Source organism: Hyla sarda, chromosome 5 (assembly GCF_029499605.1).
Source record: "Hyla sarda isolate aHylSar1 chromosome 5, aHylSar1.hap1, whole genome shotgun sequence".
Taxonomy (NCBI): Eukaryota; Metazoa; Chordata; class Amphibia; order Anura; family Hylidae; genus Hyla; species Hyla sarda.
The window spans coordinates 273,610,964-273,634,564 of record NC_079193.1 but is presented as its reverse complement, the minus strand read 5'-3'; the positions used below and the strand labels follow the sequence as shown (position 1 = coordinate 273,634,564).

At 40.2% G+C, this 23,601-nt stretch overlaps 1 protein-coding gene and 1 non-coding gene across 9 annotated transcripts in view; both read left to right on the top strand.

Annotated features, from left to right (window-relative positions):
• Positions 1-23,601, top strand: part of AQP4 (aquaporin 4) — a 40,080-nt gene that overhangs the window by 486 nt on the left and 15,993 nt on the right. The window contains exons 1-5 of one of the 8 annotated variants that reach the window (XM_056518522.1): positions 170-207; positions 2,839-2,909; positions 15,910-15,952; positions 16,581-16,607; positions 18,884-19,298. In XM_056518522.1, coding sequence (XP_056374497.1) covers positions 15,945-15,952; positions 16,581-16,607; positions 18,884-19,298 — 450 coding nt within the window. In that variant the 5' untranslated portion in view covers positions 170-207; positions 2,839-2,909; positions 15,910-15,944. Of the gene's footprint in view, positions 1-123; positions 141-169; positions 208-2,838; positions 2,910-3,001; positions 3,009-15,909; positions 15,953-16,580; positions 16,608-18,883; positions 19,299-23,601 lie in introns of those variants that run through there. The other 7 variants (XM_056518526.1, XM_056518524.1, XM_056518525.1 and 4 more) reach the window with 7 other exon arrangements.
• LOC130274726 (U5 spliceosomal RNA) lies at positions 11,966-12,081 on the top strand. The gene has a single exon (XR_008844445.1). It is a non-coding gene; the product is annotated as a U5 spliceosomal RNA (small nuclear RNA).

Here is a 23,601-nt window from a genome sequence, read left to right as displayed (position 1 = left end):
AAGGTGGTACAATAAAGCACAAAGTACATGACAGGGAAATTGAATCTGTGCATAAGTAGGCCTGGTAGTAGTGGGCGGCAGCATGGGTGGTGGACTGGTGGCAGTTGTAGCCAGTGACAGCAGGCGGTAGTGAACTGTTGGTAGGTATAGCAATAGCACAACAGACGGTGTTGGACTGCTAGAAGTTGTAGGCAGTGGACAGCAGGGGTAATGGTAGTACTATCTAATCAGTGGCATCAAACACAGTAGTTTCCTCACTGATCCACACCTGATTTATTTTAACCAACATGAGTTTGTTCACATTGTTGGCAGACAATCATGTTGGCTTAGGGGTAACAACACCACCTGCCGTGCTGGACATCGCAAATAATACTGGAGGGTGGACAAGAAGGCAGAACACCCATGGCAAACTGGGCGACTTAGCAGGGAGCAGAGAATTCTGCTGCGTACATTTGAAAAACATTTTTGACAATTGATTTAGGAATAAATTAAAAATTTTCAACAAATTTACATCAGTTCTGCACACCAGAGAAAGATGTGTTCATGAAGTAAAATTTTTTGACAATTCAATGGGGTACTCCGCCCCTAGACATCTTATCCCCTATCCAAAGGATAGGGGATAAGATGTCAGATCGCTGCGATCCCGCTGCTGGGGAGCCCTGGGATCCCCGCTGTGGCACTGCGCTATCATTACAGCACAGAGCGAGTTCGCTCTGCACGTAATGACGGGCAATACAGGGGCCGGAGCATCGTTAAGTCACGGCTCCGCCCCTTGTGACGTCACTGCCCAACCCTTTCAATACAAGTCTATTGGAGGGGGTATGGCGGTCGTCACGCCCCCTCCCATTGACTTGCATTAAGGGGACGGGCCGTGATGTCACGAGGGGCGGAGCCATGACGTCACGCTGCTCCGTCCCCCGTATCGCTCTTCATTACGCACAGAGCAAACTCGCTCTGTGTTGTAATGATAGCGGGTTGCCGCAGTGGGGATCCCAGGGTTCCCCAGCAGCGGGACCGCAGCGATCTGACATCTTATCCCCTAAGATGTCTAGGTGCGGAGTACCCTTTTAAGAAAAAAAACATTTTACATGTCAGTTGAGTTCTAGTGGACACCAGAGAAGGACTTGTTGAAGAAGTAAGACTGGAGGTGAGTCTGGGCTGGAAGCTTGAAGAAGTTTAGAAAACAATTTAAAAATTTTTTTTTTTGTGTGTGTGTGTGTTTTGCTTTTAGTTTTTTTTCTTGGATGTTTTTTTTTTTTTTTTTTACCAACTATTAAGTTGTTTGCCCCCCCCCCCCCCCCAGTTTTCGGTTAAAACCAAAAAGTGCAGGTAACCTTGCATAAAAAGTCAACTTTACTCTCCCAGCCAGAAATGCTTTGTTAAACACAGCTATAAATGTTCCATATTTAGTTAACCCCAGAAAATACAAGTACCGTAGTGTAAAAGGCCTATGCAACTTTCACTCTCACTGATGGGAATTAGGTTTTTTTTTTTTTGTTAAACCCAGCTAGAAATGCTCTATTTTTGTTAAACCCCAAAAAAATTTTTTAAAGCAACTGGTGCCAGAAACAACTTTAATTAAGAAATTCTTAATCCTTCCAGTACTTATCAGCTGCTATATGCTCCACAGGAAGTTCTTTTATTTTAAAAAAAAATTTTCTGTCTAACCACAGAGCTCACATCTGACACCTCTGTCCATATCAGGAATTGTCCATAGCAGGATAGGTTTGCTATGGGGATTTGCTCCTACTCTGGACAGTTCCTAAAATGGACAGAGGTGTCAGCAGAGAGCACTATGGCCAGGCAGAAAGGAAATTCAAAAAGAAAAGAACTTCCTGTGGAGCATATAGGAGCTGATAAGTACTGGAAGGATTAAGATTTTTTAATAGAAGTAATTTACAAATCTGTTTAACTTTCTGGCTCCAGTTTATGCTTTCTAGCGGAGTACCCCTTTAAATTACATATCATTCCACTACACAGTGCTTTCCTCAAATAGCTTTGTGTTGTAGTGTGATCGCTTTCTATGAGCTTGTTCTGCAGTCACACTGCTGGGATCTATTCTGCAGTAACTGAACACAGTAATGCAGATGACTAAGGTCAGCTTACTGCACAATGATTTGCTCAAATTGCTTTGTATTGTAGTGTCAAAGCTTTCCTGGACCAGTAGTTCCACAGTTAGTTCTGCTGTGGACTGTTCGGCTTTCTCTCCAAAATGGCAGTGGCAATGCAGTTCATAGCATTTTATCACTCCTTTTAAACCCACCCTTATGCTATCTTCTGATTGGCCTGGGCGACTGTATGTAATCAATGCTTGGCTAACCTATAGTCATGTGATCTTTATGCTAACTGTAAAGTATGCTGGGCTACCCTCACATCATCTCTGTATTCCTACTTTCTTATCCTATGCTGAAGTGGCACCAAAACACGTGTTCTTTATCCCTTCTCCTATAATAGCATCATTGCCAAGCCCGCATGAGCTAAGCCTGGCAAAGTTCTAATGTTTCTGAGCGAGACAGGTTCTACAGGCTCAGTTCACTCACCTCTAGTCTTGAGTATTAGACGGTTTCAGTCTCATATACAACTAATGACAACTCATGACAACTAATATATTTTATTATTTATTTTTTATTTATTCTTATTATTTATGCAGGTTAAAAAAATGTAAATAACTCTAACAATATAAATATTATGTAAAGATTCATAAATACAGATACTATTTGGCAGAGATACAGCTGCTAAGTTTACACCTGGAGCAAAAAGCCCTGTCCATTTCCACTCCTAGTCTTGCAGAACCCAATCAGACAGCTTGCTGTAATATGACTCCTTATGTTTTCCTAGTGTAGGCTATCGGAACATTTTATTCTATCCTTAGGAGGAATGAGTGACAGATCTGATACAAGCGTTCGAGGGTAAGTGCTTTAAGCAACACACAATACATCATTCATGTTAAAAAGTGCAGATAATTCTTCATCATCTACAGGTCTGACTGGATGATCGAATGTATACAGGTGTCACATGGAACCAATTGATGTTTTATTTGCATTATTATTTGCAATTTCTATGTTGTGAAATATTTTATGCACATGCTAATATATAATATAATGATATATATTATATAAGACCTATCTGACAGTTGACTCTTTGCAGCAATGTTAGTCAAAAAGGCAGCAACTTGTTAAAACTAAGTAGACATTTGTGTATAGTATCTATGTTGTATACATGTTGTCTCGATCCAAAAATTGTTAAAGGTGAAAATATCTTGTAGATAAAATGTTAGGTGGGACACAAAGTAACATATCAAGCAATACTTTGCCAAACTAATAAACTTTTCTCTCAGATATGATATGCCACTGTATCTGTCAGGAATATGCCATATATAGAAAGCCTATCATGTTCCCAATATATGCTAAGTTGAAAAGGCCAAAAATTGACATTTCATAAAGGACATGGAGCTTTTTTTCAGAAATATTTAAGCTAAATAATAGGTTTTTAATTAATAAAAAAAATAATAATAAATTACATAAATTGCAACATATCAATAATTAGTTATTTATTTATTATGGATACAAAAATAAAGACATTTCAGTGTTTTTAGAAAAAAAAAATACATTTAGTGAAATATTCACTACTCTTAAAGCATCACCATCCACGTCAGATAGATTGAGTGGACTGGTAAGGCTAGGTTTGTATCTATATTTGGGATCCCTTCAGAAGGAATCCGTTCATGGAGTCGAACAGATCCTAGTAAACATGGGTGATATACTTCATCATAGACTTCAATGTTATCAGTTCTTTTCTGTTTTTCTGATGTCTGAACGGATCAGACAAACAAAAATAAAGCGGAGAGCACAAATGCAGATGTGAACACAGACGAAAGTTAGGTTTACACTAAGGAATTTCAGTGAGGAATTTCTTTCCTGAATTTCCTCAGCAGATTCGCAGCATTCTAAAATGGTAAGGAATTGTGCTCTTGTCCGTGGCAACTTGGCGCTGACATATGTGCCATCTCATTGTCAAACGGCACTTCTCCAGTGGATTCTGCTACTAGAATATGCCTCATTTTCCTAAATCCAATTTTTTTGGGTGAGAAATTCCATCAATGAACTTCCAACATGTAAACTGTGCAATGAAATTCCCACTGAAATCAATGCAAGGCTGCTGCACGTGGAGTCGACACTGAATTTTTTGCGGAAATTCTGCACGGAATATTTGTACTATGAATATAAAGGCACAGTGATAAGCCAAGTGTGTCATTGGAGAACAGTGCTAGTATTAGAGTTATCTCAAGATGGTAACATGGCAAAGTTTAAAAGTGAGAACCTACTCATGTGGAAGAATGGGGCTGAATTTGTTCTGCAACCATCTAGCTGTGTCTATGTCAAACTTTTGTTACATAATTTGCTGTTGCAAGGGAAAAAGAGCAGTTCCTTTACAGAGACATTTCTACTTTCTGACAAGAACTTGGACAAATAGGCGATTGTCCTGGTCCTGGTGTCAGGACAGCTCAGAATTTCACTATGCCACTGTTAGTCATACACATATTGTTCATTACAGTTCTGTGTCATTAAAGGGGTACTCCGGTGTAAAACAATTTTTTTAAACATCTGGTGTCAGAAAGTTAAACAGATTTGTAAATTACTTCTATTAAAAAATCGTAATCCTTCCAGTACTTATTAGCTGCTGAATACTACTGAGGAAATTATTTACTTTTTGGAACACGGAGCTCTCTGCTGATATCACGAGCACAGTGCACTTTGCTGACACCTTTGTCCATTTTAAGAACTGTCCAGAGTAGGAGAAAATCCCCATAGAAAACATATGCTGCTTTGTACAGTTCCTAAAATGGACAGAGATGTCAGCAGAGAGCACTGTGGTCATGATGCCAGCAGAGAGCACTGTGTTCCAAAATGAAAAGAATTTCCTCTGTAGTATTAAGCAGCTAATAAGTACTCAAAGGATTAAGATTTTTTAATAGAAGTAATTTAAAAATCTGTTTAACTTTCTGGGACCAGTTGATTAAAAAAAAAAATAAAAATTCCACCAGACTACCCCTTTAAAGAGGAAAATCATCTTACTAGCATTTATTCTCATAAAAAAAAAAAAAAAAAAAGGTTTTACTGTGCATTTTTCATAGGAAAATGTACTAGACTAGGATTCTCTATACAGTGAAAGGAAATCCTATATACACTGGGTGCATAGGCACTAGCCAGGAGCTCCACCACTCATGACTAATGTACAAATAACCATATTTAGACATTGTCCAACCACTCTTCTCTCTGGTCAAGAAATAAGGGTCCTAAATAGAGACATAAAACCGCAAAAAGTTGTATGGACATAGGTTTCCTAAACCAGATGACCCCTTAGTATTATGCAGCAATCATCCATTGCAATAAATTCACCTGCCTAATGTTGTATCGGTCTTTATTATGCCACCAAACTATTCTGAACCACTAAAGCATGGATTCCAAATGACCCCTGAAGCTATCTTGTGTAATCTAGCAGTAAGACTGGCAGACATTAATCCCTTAAGGGCCCAGCCCATTTTTTACCTTAGGACCCGGCCATTTTTTGCACATCTGACCACTGTCACTTTAAGCATTAATAACTCTGGGATGCTTTTACTTTTCATTCTGATTCCAATAATTTTTCTTGTGACATATTCTACTTTATATTAGTGGTAAAATTTCATCGATACCTGCATCATTTCTTGGTGAAGAATTCCAAAATTTGATGAAAAAATTTAACATTTTGCATTTTTTTTACTTTGAAGCTCTCTGCTTATAAGGAAAATTGATATTCCAAATAAATTATATATTGATTCCCATATACAATATGTCTACTTTATGTTTTCATCATAAAGTTGACATGTTTTTACATTTGGATGACATCAGAGGGCTTCAAAGTTCAGCAGCAATTTTCCAATTTTACACATAATTTTCAAAATCGAAATTTTTCAGGGACCAGTTCAGTTTTGAAGTGGATTTGAAGGGCCTTTTTTTATTAGAAATACCCCATAAATTACCCCATTATAAAAACTGCACACGTCAAAGTATTCAAAATGACATTCAAAAAGTTTGTTAACCCTTTAGGTGTTTCACAGGAATAGCAGCAAATTGAAGGAGAAAATTCAAAATCTTAATTTCTTACACTGGCATGTTCTTGTAGACCCAGTTTTTGAATTTTTACAAGGGGTAAAAGGAGAGAAATCTTCCTAAAATTTGTAACTCAATTTCTCTCGAGTAAGGAAATACCTCATATGTGTATGCAAAGTGTTCTGTGGGTGCACTAGAGGGCTCAGAAGGGAAGTGAGTGTGAGTTTTTCTGAAATGGTTTTTGGGGGGCATGTCACATTTAAGAAGCCCTTATGGTGCCAGAAAAGCAAATAAAAAAAACACATGGCATACTATTGTGGAAACTACACCACTCAAGGAACGTAACAAGGGGCAGTAAGCCTTAAAGGGGAACTCCGGTGAAAACAAGTGGAAAACAAATGTTTTTAAATTAACTGGTGCCAAAAAGTTAAACAGATTTGTAAATTATTTCTATAACAAAATCTGAAGCCTTCCAGTACTTTTCAGCTGCTGTATAATACAGAAAATTTGTGAAGTTCTTTCCAGTCTGACAATAATGTTCTCTACTGACACCTCTGTCCGTGTCAGGAACTGTCCAGATTAGAAGCAAATCCCCATTGAAACCCTCTCCTGCTCTGGATAGTTCCTGACATGGACAGTGGTGTCAGCAGAGAGCACTGTTGTCAGACTGGAAAGAACTTCGCAAATTTCTCTGTAGTATATCTGTAGTTTACGCAGCTGATTGATATTTTTAAATAGAAGTAATTTACAAATCTGTTTAGCTTTCTGGAGCCAGTTAATTTGAAAAAAATTTAACACCCCACAGGTGTTTGAAGACTTTTCGTTAAAACTGGATGTGTAAGTTCTTTTTTTTTTCTCACTAAAATGCCAGTTTTCCCCCAAATTAATTTTTTTTACAAGTGGTAATAGGAGAAATTGCACCCAAAATTTGTAATCCCATCTCTTCTGAGTATGGAAATACCCCATGTGTGGACATCAAGTGCTCTCCTGGCGCACTACAATGCTCAGAAGAGAAGGAGTCACATTTGGCTTTTGGAAAGCAAATTTTGCTGAAATGGTTTTTGGGGGGCATGTTGCATTTAGGAAGCCTCTATGGTTCCAGAACAAAAAAAAAAAACACATGGCATACTATTTTGGAAACTAGACCCCTCAAGGAACGTAAAAAGGGGTACAGTGAGCCTTAACACCCCACAGGTGTTTGACAATCTTCCGCTAAAGTTGGACGTGAAAAATTAGATTTTTCACTAAAATGCTGGTGTTACCCCAAATTTTTCATTTTAACAAGGGGTAATAGGAGAAAAAGCCTCCCAAAATGTTTAACCCCATTTCTTCTGAGTATGGAAATACCTGATATGTGGATGTAAAGTGCCCTGTGGGCGAACTACAATGCTCAGAAGAGAGGGAGCGCCATTGAACTTTTGGAGAGAGAATTTGATTGGAATAGAAGTCGGGGGCCATGTGCATTTACAAAGCCCCCATAGTGCCAGAACAGTGCCCCCCCCCCCACATGTGACCCCATTTTGGAAACTACACCCCTCACAGAATTTATTAAGGGGTACAGTGTGCCTTTACACCCCACAGGTGTCTGACAGATTTTTGGAACAGTGGTCTGTGAAAATGAAAAATTTAATTTTTCATTTGCACAGCTCACTGTTCCAAAGATCTGTCAAACGCGAGTGGGGTGTAAATGCTCACTGCACCCCTTATTAAATGCTGTGAGGGGTGTAGTTTCCAAACTGGGGTCACATGTGGGGGGGTCCACTGTTCTTGCACCCCGGGGGGCTTTGTAAATGCACATGGCCCCCGACTTCTATTCCAATCAACTTCTCTCTCCAAAAGTTCAATGGCGCTCCCTCTCTTTTGAGCATTGTAGTTCACCCACAGGGCACTTTACATCCACATATGGGGTTCAATTTCCGACACATTCTCTCTCCAAAATCCCAATGGCGGGCCTTCTCTTCTGAGCATTGTAGTACACCCACAGAGCACTTTATATCCACATATGCGGTATGTTCTTACTCAGAAGAAATAGGGTTACAAATTTTGGGGGACTTTTTTCCTATTCTCCTTTGTGAAAATGAAAAATTTAGGTTAACACCAGCATTTTAGTGAAAAAAAATATTTTTTTTTAATTTTCACATCCAACTTTAACGAAAATTCGTCAAACACCTATGGGGTGTTAAGGCTCACTATACCCCTTGTTACATTCTGTAAGGTGTGTAGTTTCCAAAATGGGGTCACAAGTGAGTATTTATTGTTTTGCGTTTATGTCAGAACCAATATAAAATCAGCCACCCCTGTGCGAATCACCTTAAATGTACATAGTGCGCTCTCACTCCTGAGCCTTGTTGTGCGCCCGCATATTACTTTACATCCACATATGGGGTATTTCTGTACTTACGAGAAACTGTGTTACAAATTTTGGGGGTCTTTTTTTCCTTTTACCGCTTGTGAAAATTAAAAGTATGAGGTAACACCAGCATGTTAGTGTAAAAAAATTTATTTTTTACACTAACATGCCGGTGTAGACCGAAACTTTACCTTTTCATAAAGGGTAAAAGAATAAAAAGCCTTTAAAACCTGTAATGCAATTTCTCCCGAGTACGGAAATACCCCATATGTGGCCCTAAACTATTTCCTTGAAATATGACAGGGCTCCAAAGCGAGAGAGCGTCATGCGCATTTGAGGACTATTTTGGGGATTTGCATCTGCCACCAAAATACCCTACCGCAGTGTTTCCCAAACAGGGTGTCTCCAGCTGTTGCAAAACTCCCAGCATGCCTTGACAGTCAGTGGCTGTCCGGCAATACTGGGAATTGTTGTTTTTCAACAGCTGGAGGCTCCATTTTGGAAACAGTGCTGTACAAGACATTTTTTTTATTTTTATTTTTATTGGGGGGAGGGGACTGTGTAGGGGTATATGTAGGGTTTTAGTGTTCTTTTTATTTTGTGGGGTTTACAGTGAGTTTCTCGCTGGGAGTTTGAGCTGTGGTGGAAAATTTGCCGCATCTCAAACTTGCATCAGAAAACTCGCTGTAAACCCGCCCGTGTGAATGTACCCTGTAGATTCACGCGATGGGGCAGGGGCAAACATCCAGATGTTGCAAAATTACAACTCCCAGCATGCACTGACAGACCATACATGCTGGGAGTTGTAGTTATGCAACAACTAGAGGCACATTGTTTGCGTAACACTGAGAGTTTGTTACTTAACTCAGTGTTTTGCAACCAGTTTGCCTCCAGCTGTTGCAAAACTAGAACTCCCAGCATGTACAGGACCCCCCCGAGCATTTGTACGGGATGCCTGCTGATAGATATCAGCCATCATCCCGGTCTGGTCCCCGCCCAGCGCGTGGCAGGGACCGAAATTCCCACGGGCGTACAGGTACGCCCTGGGTCCTTAACTACCAGGGAGCCAGGGTGTACTCATACGCCCTGGGTCCTTAAGAGGTTAAAGTCCTATAAATTGTGAGGTGAGGCCTTTTTATTGTAGCCAACATTTTGTTAAACAATTTGTGCTATAGTAGCGGTTCTGTAGGATTAGACTAGACAGGATAGCTTTTACTCCCCAACCACATGAATGGAGACATGACCCTGTCACCAGATCACCATTGCCCTTGGACCACTTTTGGTAGGAACTGAATCCTGCATACCAGTAATACCCAACAAGACAATGTGGGAGAGATATCAAAACCTGTGCAGAGGAAAAGTGGCCCAGTTGCCCATAGCAACCAATCAGATGACTTCTTTCATTTTTAACAAGGCCTCTACAAAATGAAAGATGCAATCTGATTGGTTGCTATGGGCAACTCAGCAGCTTTTCTTCTGCACAGGTTTTGATAAATCTCCCCCAATATATATTGGAGATCCTCTAACCAGCTGTTCTTCAATTACTATTTGGCCGTCGTAAACGTCTTTGAAAACCTTATGTTTGCAAGTTCCTTCTAGCACATCAACTGACCGCTCCTTGACAGGATCCATTGGAAACAGATTATTAATGGTATTTCATATTATGGCTGTAGATTAGTTTATTTGTAACTATTCACAAACAACTCCAACATGTATTTCTTTTTTAACCATTCTGCTATATCATTTGTGGCTACATTATGAATAAAAACCTTTCCTAATTATCAAAATACAGTATGATTTGAGCAAGATGTAGATGTGTGACCATGTCTGTTTTCTCCATTGATGTCTTATATGTATAATTCAGAGACACAATGCTAGGGCAGATATGGATGAGCAAAATCAACAAACGTTCAAAAAGCCTGCCAGAAGCCAGTCAAGAGCTTGTACACCTGCAGCACATCGCCACCAAGTCCCATAGTATCTTTACTCCTTGTTGTGCTCAACCAGATGCAAGCAAGACCAGCAATATAATCCACGATAGGATAAATACTCACAATGTAGAATCAAATATCTATTTATTTCTCACACAATTAGGGATTGAACAAATGGATGACCAATTGTTTTGTGAGCTTAATTCTTGACCCCTGGGATATAGATGATCTATATTTGGCCTACGATTACCTGTCTTTTAGCACTTTTTAGAAATCAAGCTAAATATCTAATTTACTTCAACAGAATGTATCCATTTTGCCCCACTTGATGCTTCATTATACACATGTCTATAAGAATGTGATCACCCTTTTCCCTCCATGTTACAAAGAGTGGTTATAGCAACTCTACAATTTCCTGGACCCCTTTAATTTAGGGCTTCCACCTAACAGTTTACCCAAATGCCCAGATGCTCACAGTAGCAAAACATGGAACCAACACCTACCAGCATCCACCACAGCGTCCTTTCTTTTACAGTCATTTCTGGCAGCAAGGTAAAGGAGTTTGAAAACATTAAATAAAGTATAATATTGAAGAACAAACGGGGCACTCACAAGGTGAATCTCCACTCCTAATCTATAATCGGGCTATATGGAGACATGTACATAGATATGGAGGTCCAGGTATTCATATGGATATGCCACCTGCGGGGTGCATACAAAGAAACTGAAGTATAGTGGTAACTTTGAAAAAGAAAAGTAGTATGCACTCACCGCTAGGCTATGGCTGTCATTCATCAGAGTCCGGGGACATCGGCGGAATTGGCGTCTTCAAGGAGCGCTCGGAGGCTACACCGGTAGTTTCGCGGGATCTACCCACTTCATCCGGCCTCCAAGAGGCCGGATGAAGTGGGTAGATCCTGCGAAACTCCCGGTGTAGCCTCCGAGCGCTCCTTGAAGACGCCGATTCCGCCGATGCCCCCGGACTCCGATGAATGACAGCCATAGCATAGCGGTGAGTGCATACTACTTTTCTTTTTCAAAATTAATGTATATCTTTAATGATAAAAATAAATTTTAAAAGCATACCAGTCATTTTTGTGTTCCTCCACTGTTGCTGAGCCTCTGAGAGTTCCCACCATCCCCCCCCCCTCCCCCAGTTATTTCTCATTCACTACATATTAGGGGTGACCAGGGCTGGACTGTTTGCCAGTAGGAGTCACACAGAACTTCCATTCTTTTCTTCCATCCTTCTTTCTCTCCTTCCTTCCTTCGGAAATCAAAGCACAGCACATCACATACTTCTTTCTCTTAAATGAAATGACATAGTGTTGATAAGGGTGCACTGAAATGAACAGGCTGGTACTGGAGGGATGATTTATAGTACGCTATTACAGACATGTGGGGGCTACTTAAGGTGCTATGCAAGAAGAAATGAAACTAAAAATGGAAGGGAGGGGTTACACTAAGAAATAAACTTCTTCTGCTGCTGAGAATAGAGGGAAGCTTTGATTTACCTGTCAGGCAGAGCTGTACACGCTGCAGAACACTGCCAGGCTCAGGATGCATGACTATAATTCCCCCCGCCCCCCTATATACTGTGGTTTCTCTTCATTCCCGACTAAATCTTTCACCTTTTACTAAAGATTTCCATGGAGAGGAACAATTGTAAATCACTAAAAAAATTTTGATGCCCGGTGATAGCTGAGCTAAACAAAAGTAAATAAATAAATAAAGATTTGAGTAAACTAGAGGAATGGTGCGAACTTTGGAAACTAAAATTTTATGTGGAAAAGTGCAAGATAATGCACCTCGGACATGAAAACCCAAGGGCAGAATATAGAATATGTGACACAGTCCTAACCTCTGTATCTGTGGAAAGGGATTTAGTAATTATTTCAAAAGACTTAAAGGTAGGAAGACAATGTAATAGAGCAGCAGGAAACACTAGCAGAATGCTTGGATGTATAGGGAGAGGTATAAGCAGTAGAAAGAGGAAAGTGTTCATGCTGTTGTGCAGAACACTGGTGAGACCTCACTTGGAGTATTGTGCACAGTACTAGAGACTGTATCTCCGGAAAGATATAGATACCTTGGAGAGAGTTCAAAGAAGAGCTACTTAACTAATCCAAAGTTTTATAAGGTAATATCAGTAAGTATTACATTACTGAGAGAGTAGTGGATGCAGGGAATAGCATTCCTGCAGAAGTGGTAGCAGGATAAAATTTACAAGGAAAGGTTAAAGAACCTTAACATGTATAGCTTGGAAGAAAGACATGACATGACAAGACTTTTAAATACATAAAGAAAATCAACACAGTAAAGGAGGAGAACATATTCAAAGGAAGGAAAACTACCACAAGAGGACATCATTGTAAACACTGCTAGTAAACATGAAGGGAACACTTAAACAACACAATGTAACTCCAAGTCAATCACACTTCTGTGAAATCCCACTGTCCACTCAGGAAGCAACACTGATTGACAATTGATTTCACATGCCGTTGTGCAAATGGAACAGACAACAGGTGGAAATTATAGGCAATTAGCAAGACACCCCCAATAAATGAGTGGTTATGCAGGTGGTGACCACAGACCATATCTCAGGTCCTATGCTTCCTGGCTGATGTTTTGGTCACTTTTGAATGTTGTCAGTGTTTTCACTCTAGTGGTAGCATGAGATGGAGTCTACAACCAACACTTGTGGCTCAGGTAGTGCAGCTCATCCAGGATGGCACATGAATGTGAGCTCTGGCAAGAAGGTTTGCTGTATCTGTCAGCATAGTGTTCAGAGCATGAAGGCGCTACCAGGGGACAGGCCAGTACATCAGGAGATGAGGAAGAGACCATAGGAGGGCAAAAACCCAGCAGCAGGACCGCTACCTCCGCCTTTGTGCAAGGAGGAGCAGGAGGAGCCCTGCCAGAGCCATGCAAAATGACCTCCAGCAGGCCACAAATGTGCATGTCGATAAAAAAAAGCAATCTCCAGGTAGCAGAGGGGGATCAATGGAAGCGCTGAGACCAGATAAGAAGTTAAAAGGATTTATTTCCCAAAATCCTTTTAACTTCTTATCTGGTCTCAGCGCTTCCATTGATCCCGCTCTGCTACCTGTAGATTGCTTGTTTTTATCGTGATTCTATTTCAGCGGGACGAAGCTGCAGAGACCCTTTGATGATACACCCTGTTCCATTGTTGTACTTGGTTGGAGTACAACTTCATGTGGTAAGCGCAATTCACACTTAGCGTTACCAACTCACCTTTGGTGTTACACTACGGAGCGCATCCGTTTGTGCTTTTTTTTTATTTCACAAATGTGCATGTGTCCACTCAAACAGTCAGCAACAGACTCCATGAGGGTAGTATGAGGGCCCGACGTCCACAGGTGGGGGTTGTACTTACAGCCCAACACTGTGCAGGACGTTTAGCATTTGCCAGAGAACATCAAGATTGGCAAATTCGCCACTGGCGTCCTGTGCTCTTCACAGATGAAAGCAGATTCATACTGAGCACATGTGACAGATGTGACAGAGTCTGGAGACGCTGTGGAGAACGTTCTGCTGCCATATCCAGACCTCCATGGGTTGATAAATTTGATTTCCACTGATAATTATTGTGTGATTTCTTTTGTCACCACATTCAACTATGTAAAGATGATTTTCATATGATTAGTTCATTAATTCAGATCAAGGATATGTTATCTTAGGGTTTCCTTAATTTTTTGGAGCAGTGCATTATAGGGGCAAAGGTTTATGCAGTAATATCAGGAAGTATTATTTTACTGAGAGAGTAGTGGATGCATGGAATAGCCTTCCTGCAGAAGTGGTAACTGCCAATACCGTGAAGGAGTTTAAGCATGCATGGGATAGGAATAAGGCTATCCTTCACATAAGATAGGTCCAGGGACTATTTAGCCTCTTAAGGACGCAGGGCGTACCTGTACGCCCTGCGCCCGGTCCTGGTATAGAATGGGTCATACCATTTTATACCGGGACCCTGGGCTAATAGCGTGGGGCACCGATCGTTGTGCCGTGAGCTATTAACCCTTTAGACGCGGCGTTCAAAGTTGATCGCCTCGTCTAAAATGAAAGTAAAAGCTTCAAGGCAGCTCAGTCGGGCTGATTGGGACCATCGCCGTGAAATTGTGATGTCCTGATCAACTAGAATGCAGGCGGAGGTCCCCTCACCTGCCTCCGTCACGTCCGATTGGCGATTGATTGCTCCAAGACTGAAATCCAGGCTTGAGCAATCGACTGCTGATTACACTGATCTTTGCCATGTCAATGCACGGCAATGATCTGTGTATGAGATCGGTATGTGCAGTGAAACAGCCACTATTGGGAGCTATAACACTGCAAAAAAAAAAGTGTAAAAAAAAGTTAATAAAGATCATTTAACACCTTCCCTAATAAAAGTAAGCATCACCCCCCTTTTCCCATTTAAAAAAAAACTGTGTAAATAAAATTAAAAATAATCATATGTTGTATCTCCACGTGCAAAAATGTCCGAACTATAAAAATATATCATGAATTAAACCGCATGGTCAATGACGTACGCGCAAAAAAATTCCAAAGTCCAAAATAGCTTATTTTTGGTCACTTTTTATATCATGAAAAAAAATGAATAAAAAGTGATCAAAAAGACCAATCAATATAAAAATCGTACCGATAAAAACTTCAGATCAGGGTGCAAAAAATGAGTCCTCACACCGGCCAGTATGTGGAAAAATAAAAAAAGTTATAGGGGTCAGAAGATGACAATTTTAAACGTATACATTTTCCTGCATGTAGTTATGATTTTTTTTAGAAGTAATACAAAATCAAACCTATATAAGTAGGGTATCATTTTAACCATATGGACCTATAAAATAAAGAGAAGATGTCATTTTTACCAAAAAATGCACTGCGTAGAGACAGAAGCCCCCAAAAGTTACAAAATGGCATTTATTCTTCAATTTTGTCGCACAATAAATTTTTTTCCGATTCGCTGTGGATATTTTGGTAAAATTACTATTGTAACTGCAATTGCTAGCGAAAAAAATAAGCCATTATATGGAATTTTAAGTGCAAAATGAAAGCGTTAGGATTTTTAGAAGCTGATGAGGAAAAATTTAAATGCAAATGCGAAAAAAACCTGCGTCCTTAAGGGGTTAAAGTATTCAGAAATATTGGGCAGACTAGATGGGTCCTTATCTAGTGACACATTCTATGTTTCTAAGGACTGGGGCCTTTTTTTTTTTTCTTTGTTTGGAGTACCATGCCCCATCTGTCTACATTGCGTAAGGTCCTTTTATAGGGGCCTTTTATATGGCTTAATAATTGTAAGCCCTGGGCCGCACACACACAATGCCAATCAACAATGATTTGTAGAGCTTCATGATCCCAGCAAGCCGCCAGAGAATATGTGATTGCTGGTTCTTTTCCTGGTCATTGGGTCTTTTACATGGGGAAATAAATGTCTGGTTTGTCTAAAATAACCTTGTGTAAAAGACCCTTTACTGAAAGAAATCTAGAGGATAAAAACTCCTTATTTGCATTGTAGAAAGAGCGATAAGGAGCTGAACAAGGAGAGAACAAATGGTCAGGTATGTTAAAGAGCAACATGTTTTACGCAGATCTTTTATATTGTAGTTCACAAGGATTAATTCTGATTTCTGAAGTCAAAAGTATACAATCCATGAAGTGCATACAGTATGAATATGTATTTACAAATTGGTATTTATGCTGCACATAATTATGCCAACGTAAGATAAACAAAAAAGAAAAACATTATAAAGAATACATAAAAAATATTGATAAACTCTTGAACAAGCCATTTAAGAAATAACATAGACTATTACATTAGAATAAGCCATGAGTATAAAGAAATGTTTTTAAAATAATAGAAGCTAAACATCCAATTAGTTTATTAAACATGTTGATATAAATACAATGTCACACTGAATTTAAGTACAACAGTTTTTAAGGTAAAAGCGCCCTCTATTGATGAATATGTAGTATTAACATTGTTTGAGAAACTAGATGAGCATTATGATAAAAAATATTTTCTGCTAATTTGCGTTTCTAAGGTCTAACACGAGATATAGAAACATGACTTATAAATGCATTTATCTGTATAATTATTTACTTTGCCCTGATATTGTCATCTTGTTGTTTGTGTTTTTTTACTTATGAAACTTCATTGTTGGACTTCATTGTTATCTTCACATAAAGTTACCTAAAGATTTCTAATGAATACTGGTAATACTAATAATACTACTCTTTATTCTTTAAGGGGTATATTCCCAAAAGGGAATTCTGTACATAAAAGGGTAAACCCTATATACAGGTATAATTTAGCTTTTATTCAATATGTTTAAAAATCAAAAATCCACACCAGTAAGTGCATACAACATAGTCTGTGATGTACCAAGTACCCTTGGGGGTGCATATATGGCTTTGATGCCTTATCATACGAGCTCCGATACCGGAGATTTGGGACCCGTTCCGGAGATTTCAGGGGGTCCCAGATAGACAGAGGATAGATTTTTGAATGCTGGAGTACCCTTTTTAATTAGAATGATTCTCATACATTTTAGACAAAAGTCAGGCGAAACCAGCTGAGTTCGGCGGGACTGGCCAACTTTCTTATGTGTATGGCAAATAATTTCAGGAAAGAGAAAAGTTTGGCATGTTTGATTTCAACTACCCAACTGTATTGTTCTTGAATAAATACGCCACTACCAAAGCTGTCTGGCAGCAGCTTACCGCTCCTCTCTCCATAAAGAACACATAAATATTTAGCTATGCCAAAAAATGTATTGTGAAATCAGGAGAGAAATATGATATATACCATTTGTTCAGCTGACAGTTAATGAATCTGTTTAGCCACCTTTATACTTACCAATTTTCCTGCTTACAACATATCAACTTCAAGAACTGACAGGTGACTTTCTGCTTAACCCTTTAAGGACTTAAGGTGTACCTGTATGCCTTGGTCCTGTTACCGCAATTTGAAGCATGCTCACAGACTGAGCATGCTTCATAACTGGTGGGTCCTGGTTGCTATTAGCAGCCAGGACCCACCATTAATTCCGAACATTGTATAGGACTACAGAATAACGATAAGGTGTCACTTTTACCAAAAGGTGCACTGCATAGAAATGGAAATCCCCAAGAGGTACAATTTTTTTAATTTTTTTTTTACCCCACAATTTGTTTTTGTTTTGCCATAGATTTTGTTATGAAATGATTGATGTAATTTCAAAGAACAATTGGTGACACAAAAAACAAGCCTTTATATGGGTCAGTAGGTGCAAAATTAAAAGTGTTATGATTTTTAGAAGGGGAGGAAAAAACGGAAGTGCAAAAGCGAAAATTTGCCTCCTTGAAGGGGTACTTGGGCGCTTAGACATCTTATCCCTTATGCAAAGGATAGGGGATAAGATGCCTGATCGTGGGGGGTCCCGCCACTGGGCACCCCCGTGATCTTGCACGCCGCACCCCGTTAGAATCAGTACCCGGAGCGTGTTCGCTCCGGGTCTGATTACTATCGATCACGGGGACGGAGCATTGTGACGTCACGGCCGGGCCGCCCCCTCAATGCAAGTCTATGGGAGGTGGCCTGACAGCTCCCATAGGCTTGCATTGAGGGGGTGGAGCGTGACATCATACGGGGGTGGAGCCGTGATGTCACAATGCTCCGTCCCCATGATCGACAGTAATCAGACCCGGAGCGAACACGCTCCGGGGACTGATTCTAACGGGGTGCGGCGTGCAAGATCACGGGGGTCCCCAGCGGCGGGACACCCGCGATCAGGCATCTTATCCCCTATCCTTATGATAGGGGATAAGATGTCTAAGTGCCGGAGTACCCCTATAAGACCAAAATGGGCTTGCTCTTTAAGTTGTTAAAAGGGTACTCCACTGGAAAACATTTTTTTTTTTTTTTTTATCGCCTGATGCCAGAAAGTTAAACCGATTAGTAAATTACTTCTATTAAAAAAATCTTAATCCTTCCAGTACTTATCAGTTGCTGTATATTACAGAGGAAGTTATTTTCTTTTTGAATTTCCTTTCTGTCTGACCACAGTGCTCTCTGCTGACACCTCTGTCCATGTCAGGAACTGTCCAGAGCAGGAGAGGATTGCTATGGGGATTTGCTCCTACTCTGGACAGTTCCTAAAATGGACAGAGGTGTCAGCAGAGAGCACTGTGGTCAAACAGAAAGGAAATTCAAAAAGTAAAGAACTTCCTGTAGAGCATAAAGCAGCTGATAAGTACTGGAAGGATTAAAAGTTTTAAATGGAAGTCATTTACAAATATTTTTAACTTTCTAGCACCAGTTGATTTAAAAAAAAATGTTTATAGCGGAGTACCCATTTAATATATCCCACACCTTCATAGGAGCCATTGACAGAAAATAGTCATTGTTATTCACCTGAATACATATATTTAAGACACTGTCTTTTTTGAATTTAAGCATGAGACTATAGTCAGACATGTGAGCTAAAAGACGTTAATTCTCTCTGTTTCAGCAAGTGTGGTCGTCTGTGCAAGTGTGAGTCAATCATGGTGGCGTGCAAAGGCGTCTGGACACAGCCCTTCTGGAAAGCAGTGGTTGGCGAGTTTCTGGCTATGCTAATATTTGTCCTTTTAAGTCTTGGTTCAACTATTAACTGGAGTCCAAAGGAAAATCGTCAACCAGCAGATCTGGTCCTTATTTCACTCTGCTTTGGACTCAGCATTGCAACCCTAGTACAATGTTTTGGACATATCAGTGGAGGCCATATTAATCCAGCTGTCACTATTGCGATGGTGTGCATGAGGAAGATCACCATTGCAAAGGCAGTCTTTTATATTGTGGCACAATGCGTGGGTGCCATTGCTGGAGCAGGAATTCTCTACCTGGTTACTCCATCAGACGTTTCTGGCCTCTTAGGTGTTACCAAGGTAATTCTTACAACCATTTACTTTATTTTATAATATCAGTTCTTTACTCCACAGGGACTCCAAAGAACATTACTATACACCATGGTACAGTAGCTGCCATATTAACTAAACAATTAGTTTAATAGTTAAGATATACAGTATAGCCAATACAGGAAAAGTCCCATAATAATAAACATATCAATGCATAGATACTAGAGATGAGCGAATCAAATCGGACGAAGTTGAATTTTTTCCAAATTTCATGTAAAATTGGATTCGGACCGAATCCAAACTTCGACTCAATTCGAAATAATGAATTTCTTCGTTAGCGACACCCTGTGATCATCCTGTATAATGTTAGATGCGAGCGGATTTCTCCTGCGCTTGCATCTCTGCAATAGATAGGACGATCGCGGGATAGCAGGTGTCAGGAGTGACACTTGCTGTGATCTGTCCTTAACTGCAGGTACTACTGGTCCCAACATCATAGATATGGTAAAGTGCTATTCCTGCCCCTATACGCTTATCCCATATCTTATGGAGAAGTGTTTGTGGGCTGAAGTACCCCTTAATAAAGTACAGAATACAGAAACTGGCAAGGTGAAGAGAAAATTTGCCGATCAGGATAGGTTAACCCCTTAAGGACAAAGGACGTACCGGTACGTCCTTGGTCCTGCTCTTCTGATATAACGCGGGGTTACACAGTAACCCCGCGTCATATCACGGCGGGCCCGGCGTCATAGTGAAGCCGGGACCCGCCTCTAATAGCGCGCAGCGCCGATCGCGGCGCCGCGCGCTATTAACCCTTTAGCCGCGCGCTCAGAGCTGAGCCGTGCGGCTAAAAGTGAAAGTGAAAGTTCCCGACTAGCTCAGTCGAGCTGTTCGGGATAGCCGCGGCTAATCGCGGCATCCCGAACAGCTGACAGGACAGCGGGAGGGCCCCTTCCTGCCTCCTCACTGTCCGATCGCCGAATGACTGCTCAGTGCCTGAGATCCAGGCATGAGCAGTCATGCGGCAGAATCGTTGATCACTGGTTTCTTATGAGAAACCAGTGATCAACATAGAAGATCAGTGTGTGCACTGTTATAGGTCCCTATGGAACCTATAACACTGCAAAAAAAAAGTGGAAAAAAAAAGTGAATAAAGATCATTTAACTCCTCCCCTATTAAAAGTTTGAATCACCCCCCTTTTCCAATAAAAAAAAAACACAGTGTAAATAAAAATAAAAATAAACATATGTGGTATAACCGCGTGCGGAAATGTCCGAATTATAAAAATATATCATTAATTAAACCGCTCGGTCAATGGCGTGCGCGCAAAAAAATTCCAAAGTCCAAAATAGTGCATTTTTGGTCACTTTTTATATAATTTAAAAATGAATAAAAAGTGATCAATAAGTCCTATCAATGCAAAAATGGTACCGTTAAAAACTTCAGATCACGGCGCAAAAAATTAGCCCTCATACCGCCCCATACACGGAAAAATAAAAAAGTTATAGGGGTCAGAAGATGACAATTTTAAACGTATTAATTTTCCTGCATGTAGTTATGATTTTTTACAGAAGTCCGACAAAATCAAACCTATATAAGTAGGGTATCATTTTAATCGTATGGACCTACAGAATACATATCAGGTGTAATTTTTACCGAAAAATGTACTACGTAGAAACGGAAGCCCCCAAAAGTTACAAAACAGCGTTTTTTTTTTCAATTTTGTCGCACAATTATTTTTTTTCCCGCTTCACCATAGATTTTTGGGCAAAATGAATGATGTCATTACAAAGTAGAATTGGTGGCGCAAAAAATAAGCCATCATATGGATTTTTAGGTGTAAATTTGAAAGAGTTATGATTTTTTAAAGGCAAGGAGCAAAAAACGAAAATGCAAAAACGGAAAAACCCCTGGTCCTTAAGGGGTTAATACGGCATTAAGGTTAATAAATTAAGGTTAATTAAGGTTAATTGAATAATGAGACCACAGCCAATTAAAGGGGCTATCCAGTAAAAAACTTTATCTATACATCAACTGGCTCCAGAAAGTTAAACAGATTTGTAAATTACTCCTATTAAAACATCTTAATCCTTTCAGTACTTATGAGCTTCTGAAGTTGAGTTGTTCTTTTCTGTCTAAGTGCTCTCTGATGACACGTGTCTCGGGAACCGCTCAGTTTAGAAGAGGTTTGCTCAATGGCCCTCATTTACAAAGACTGGAGTGTTGGTTAGGTTTTTTTTTTCAGTGTACTTGTCTCTTTTTTCCTTGTGATTTACTAATCTGTCGCATGTGTTGTTTTTTTTGTGTCGCACGATATAAAATTCTGTCGCACAGGAATAAAAAGTGTTGCACTGGAAAAACAAAAATTAAACCAAATAAATAAAGTAAAGTTACTCTGCACAAGGATGTAACTTTACATTCATGATTGTTAATGGGTTAACAACTGAAAAGTTTAAAAAAATATATACATATAAAAAAAAATATATATATATATATAAATAAAAAAAATCTGTTACATAATTTAATCATAAAAGCGTTGAGGGGTTAAAAATGCTTTTACAGTATAAAACAAGTAATTTAATCATGAACCACAATGGTCAGCTGTCCCTTCCTCAAAAACACTCCATCTTTCCATTTTCACTCGACCCTTGGGCTGTCGGTTTTTCAGAGTTGAGAAATCCCACTTTTTTCAGAGTGATTTCACAATTACTCCGAGTGATTTTTCCATTTTTGTCGGGTTAACGCCCATTTGTGAGCAAACCACGCCCATTTTGTAGGTTAAATTAAACTCTCCGAGTGTTTTTGAAAATGTAGGTTGTGCGCCTAAATTTTGGGTGCAGATTTGGTCGCACGTGGGATGCGACCAAATTTTGGGCGCAATAACCGAGAAGAACCATCGGTTCTCCTTTAGTAAATAAGGGCCAATGTGTGTGTATGTTCCAGCATCACGTCCAAACGGCTAAAGATATTAACATGAAACTTGGCACACGTTACCATAGAATTGGTAATTTATCCCTTACTCACCCCTATTTGCAATGGCTGGGTTTTTTGTTTGAAGTCCCATACAAGTGTATGGGAAATATATGTTGCTGCATAACTTCCAAACGGCTGAAGATATTTCCATAATACTTGGTCACATGTTACTTATATGGCCACTTAAAATATAGGATAGTTAATTTAACCCTTAACTAACCCCATTTGTGAGGGTCGGGGTTTTTGTTTAAAGTCCCATGCAAATCAATGGGAAATGTATCTTCCCCCATAACTTCCGTACGGCTGGAGATATTTCAATAATACCTGGTACACATATTACATATATGTCAAATACAAATATATGATAGTTAAATTAGCCCTTACCTACACCCTTAAATAAAAGATGGGTTTTTGTTTCAAGTCCCATGCAAGTAATTGGGTCTTCCAGTACCTTACTCCACAAACTCCGCTCTGCATCTCCTGGTGAATGTGTCAATCCAGCTTGCAAGCCACACCCCATCTCCAAAAGACATGCCCACTGTTTAAGCCCCACCCCCTTTATTCTCTACGCTTTTGTGCATTGGTCTGGCTTGCAAATCACGCCCAGTCACACAAAGCCACATCCCCTTCAATTTTCAGCTTACAATATCTTCATCACAAATCAGTTCCAACTGAGGACAGGCTATGAGTATGGGACATGGGGACGGGACATGGGGTCGGAACGTGGGGTCGGGACGTGAGGACAGGACGTGAGGACGGGATGTGAGGAAGGGATATGATGTCGGAATATGAGGAGGGGATATGAGGATGGGATATTAGGTCGGGATAGGAGGTCGTGATATAGGAACGGGATATGGGGTTGGGATATGACAACAATATATGAGGATGGGATATGAAGTCAAAAGCTTTCCTCCCCTACAAGGATTAGGATGAAAAAACCGGGCAACGCCGTGTACTCAGTTAGTGCATATATATATACCCAGGTGCCCGCGGAGTGCAAAGGGCCTACTTAAATCTCCGTCTCACATCAGGAGTGGCGTCCTCTCCCCGAGGAAAATACTGATCCCGTTTAGCTAGTCAGAGGCCTCTCACCCAGCCAGATAACCCTGCTCTGTACTGACGAGGGGCAAGCACCCCGAAACAGCTGTCTGCAGATGGGTTCTCTTTCCTTCTGGAGAGAGTTCTGGCTTGGCATAAAATCCCAATCAGTTCTGAGACTTCTCAACTGGAGTCGGAGCTGGTTGCAGGATACACTACCTGTATAGGGGGTGGGGTGAGCTCATTTGAATGTTTTTTACCCAGGTGCCCGCGGAGTGCAAATGGCCTACTTAAATCTCTGTCTCACGTCAGGAGTGGCGT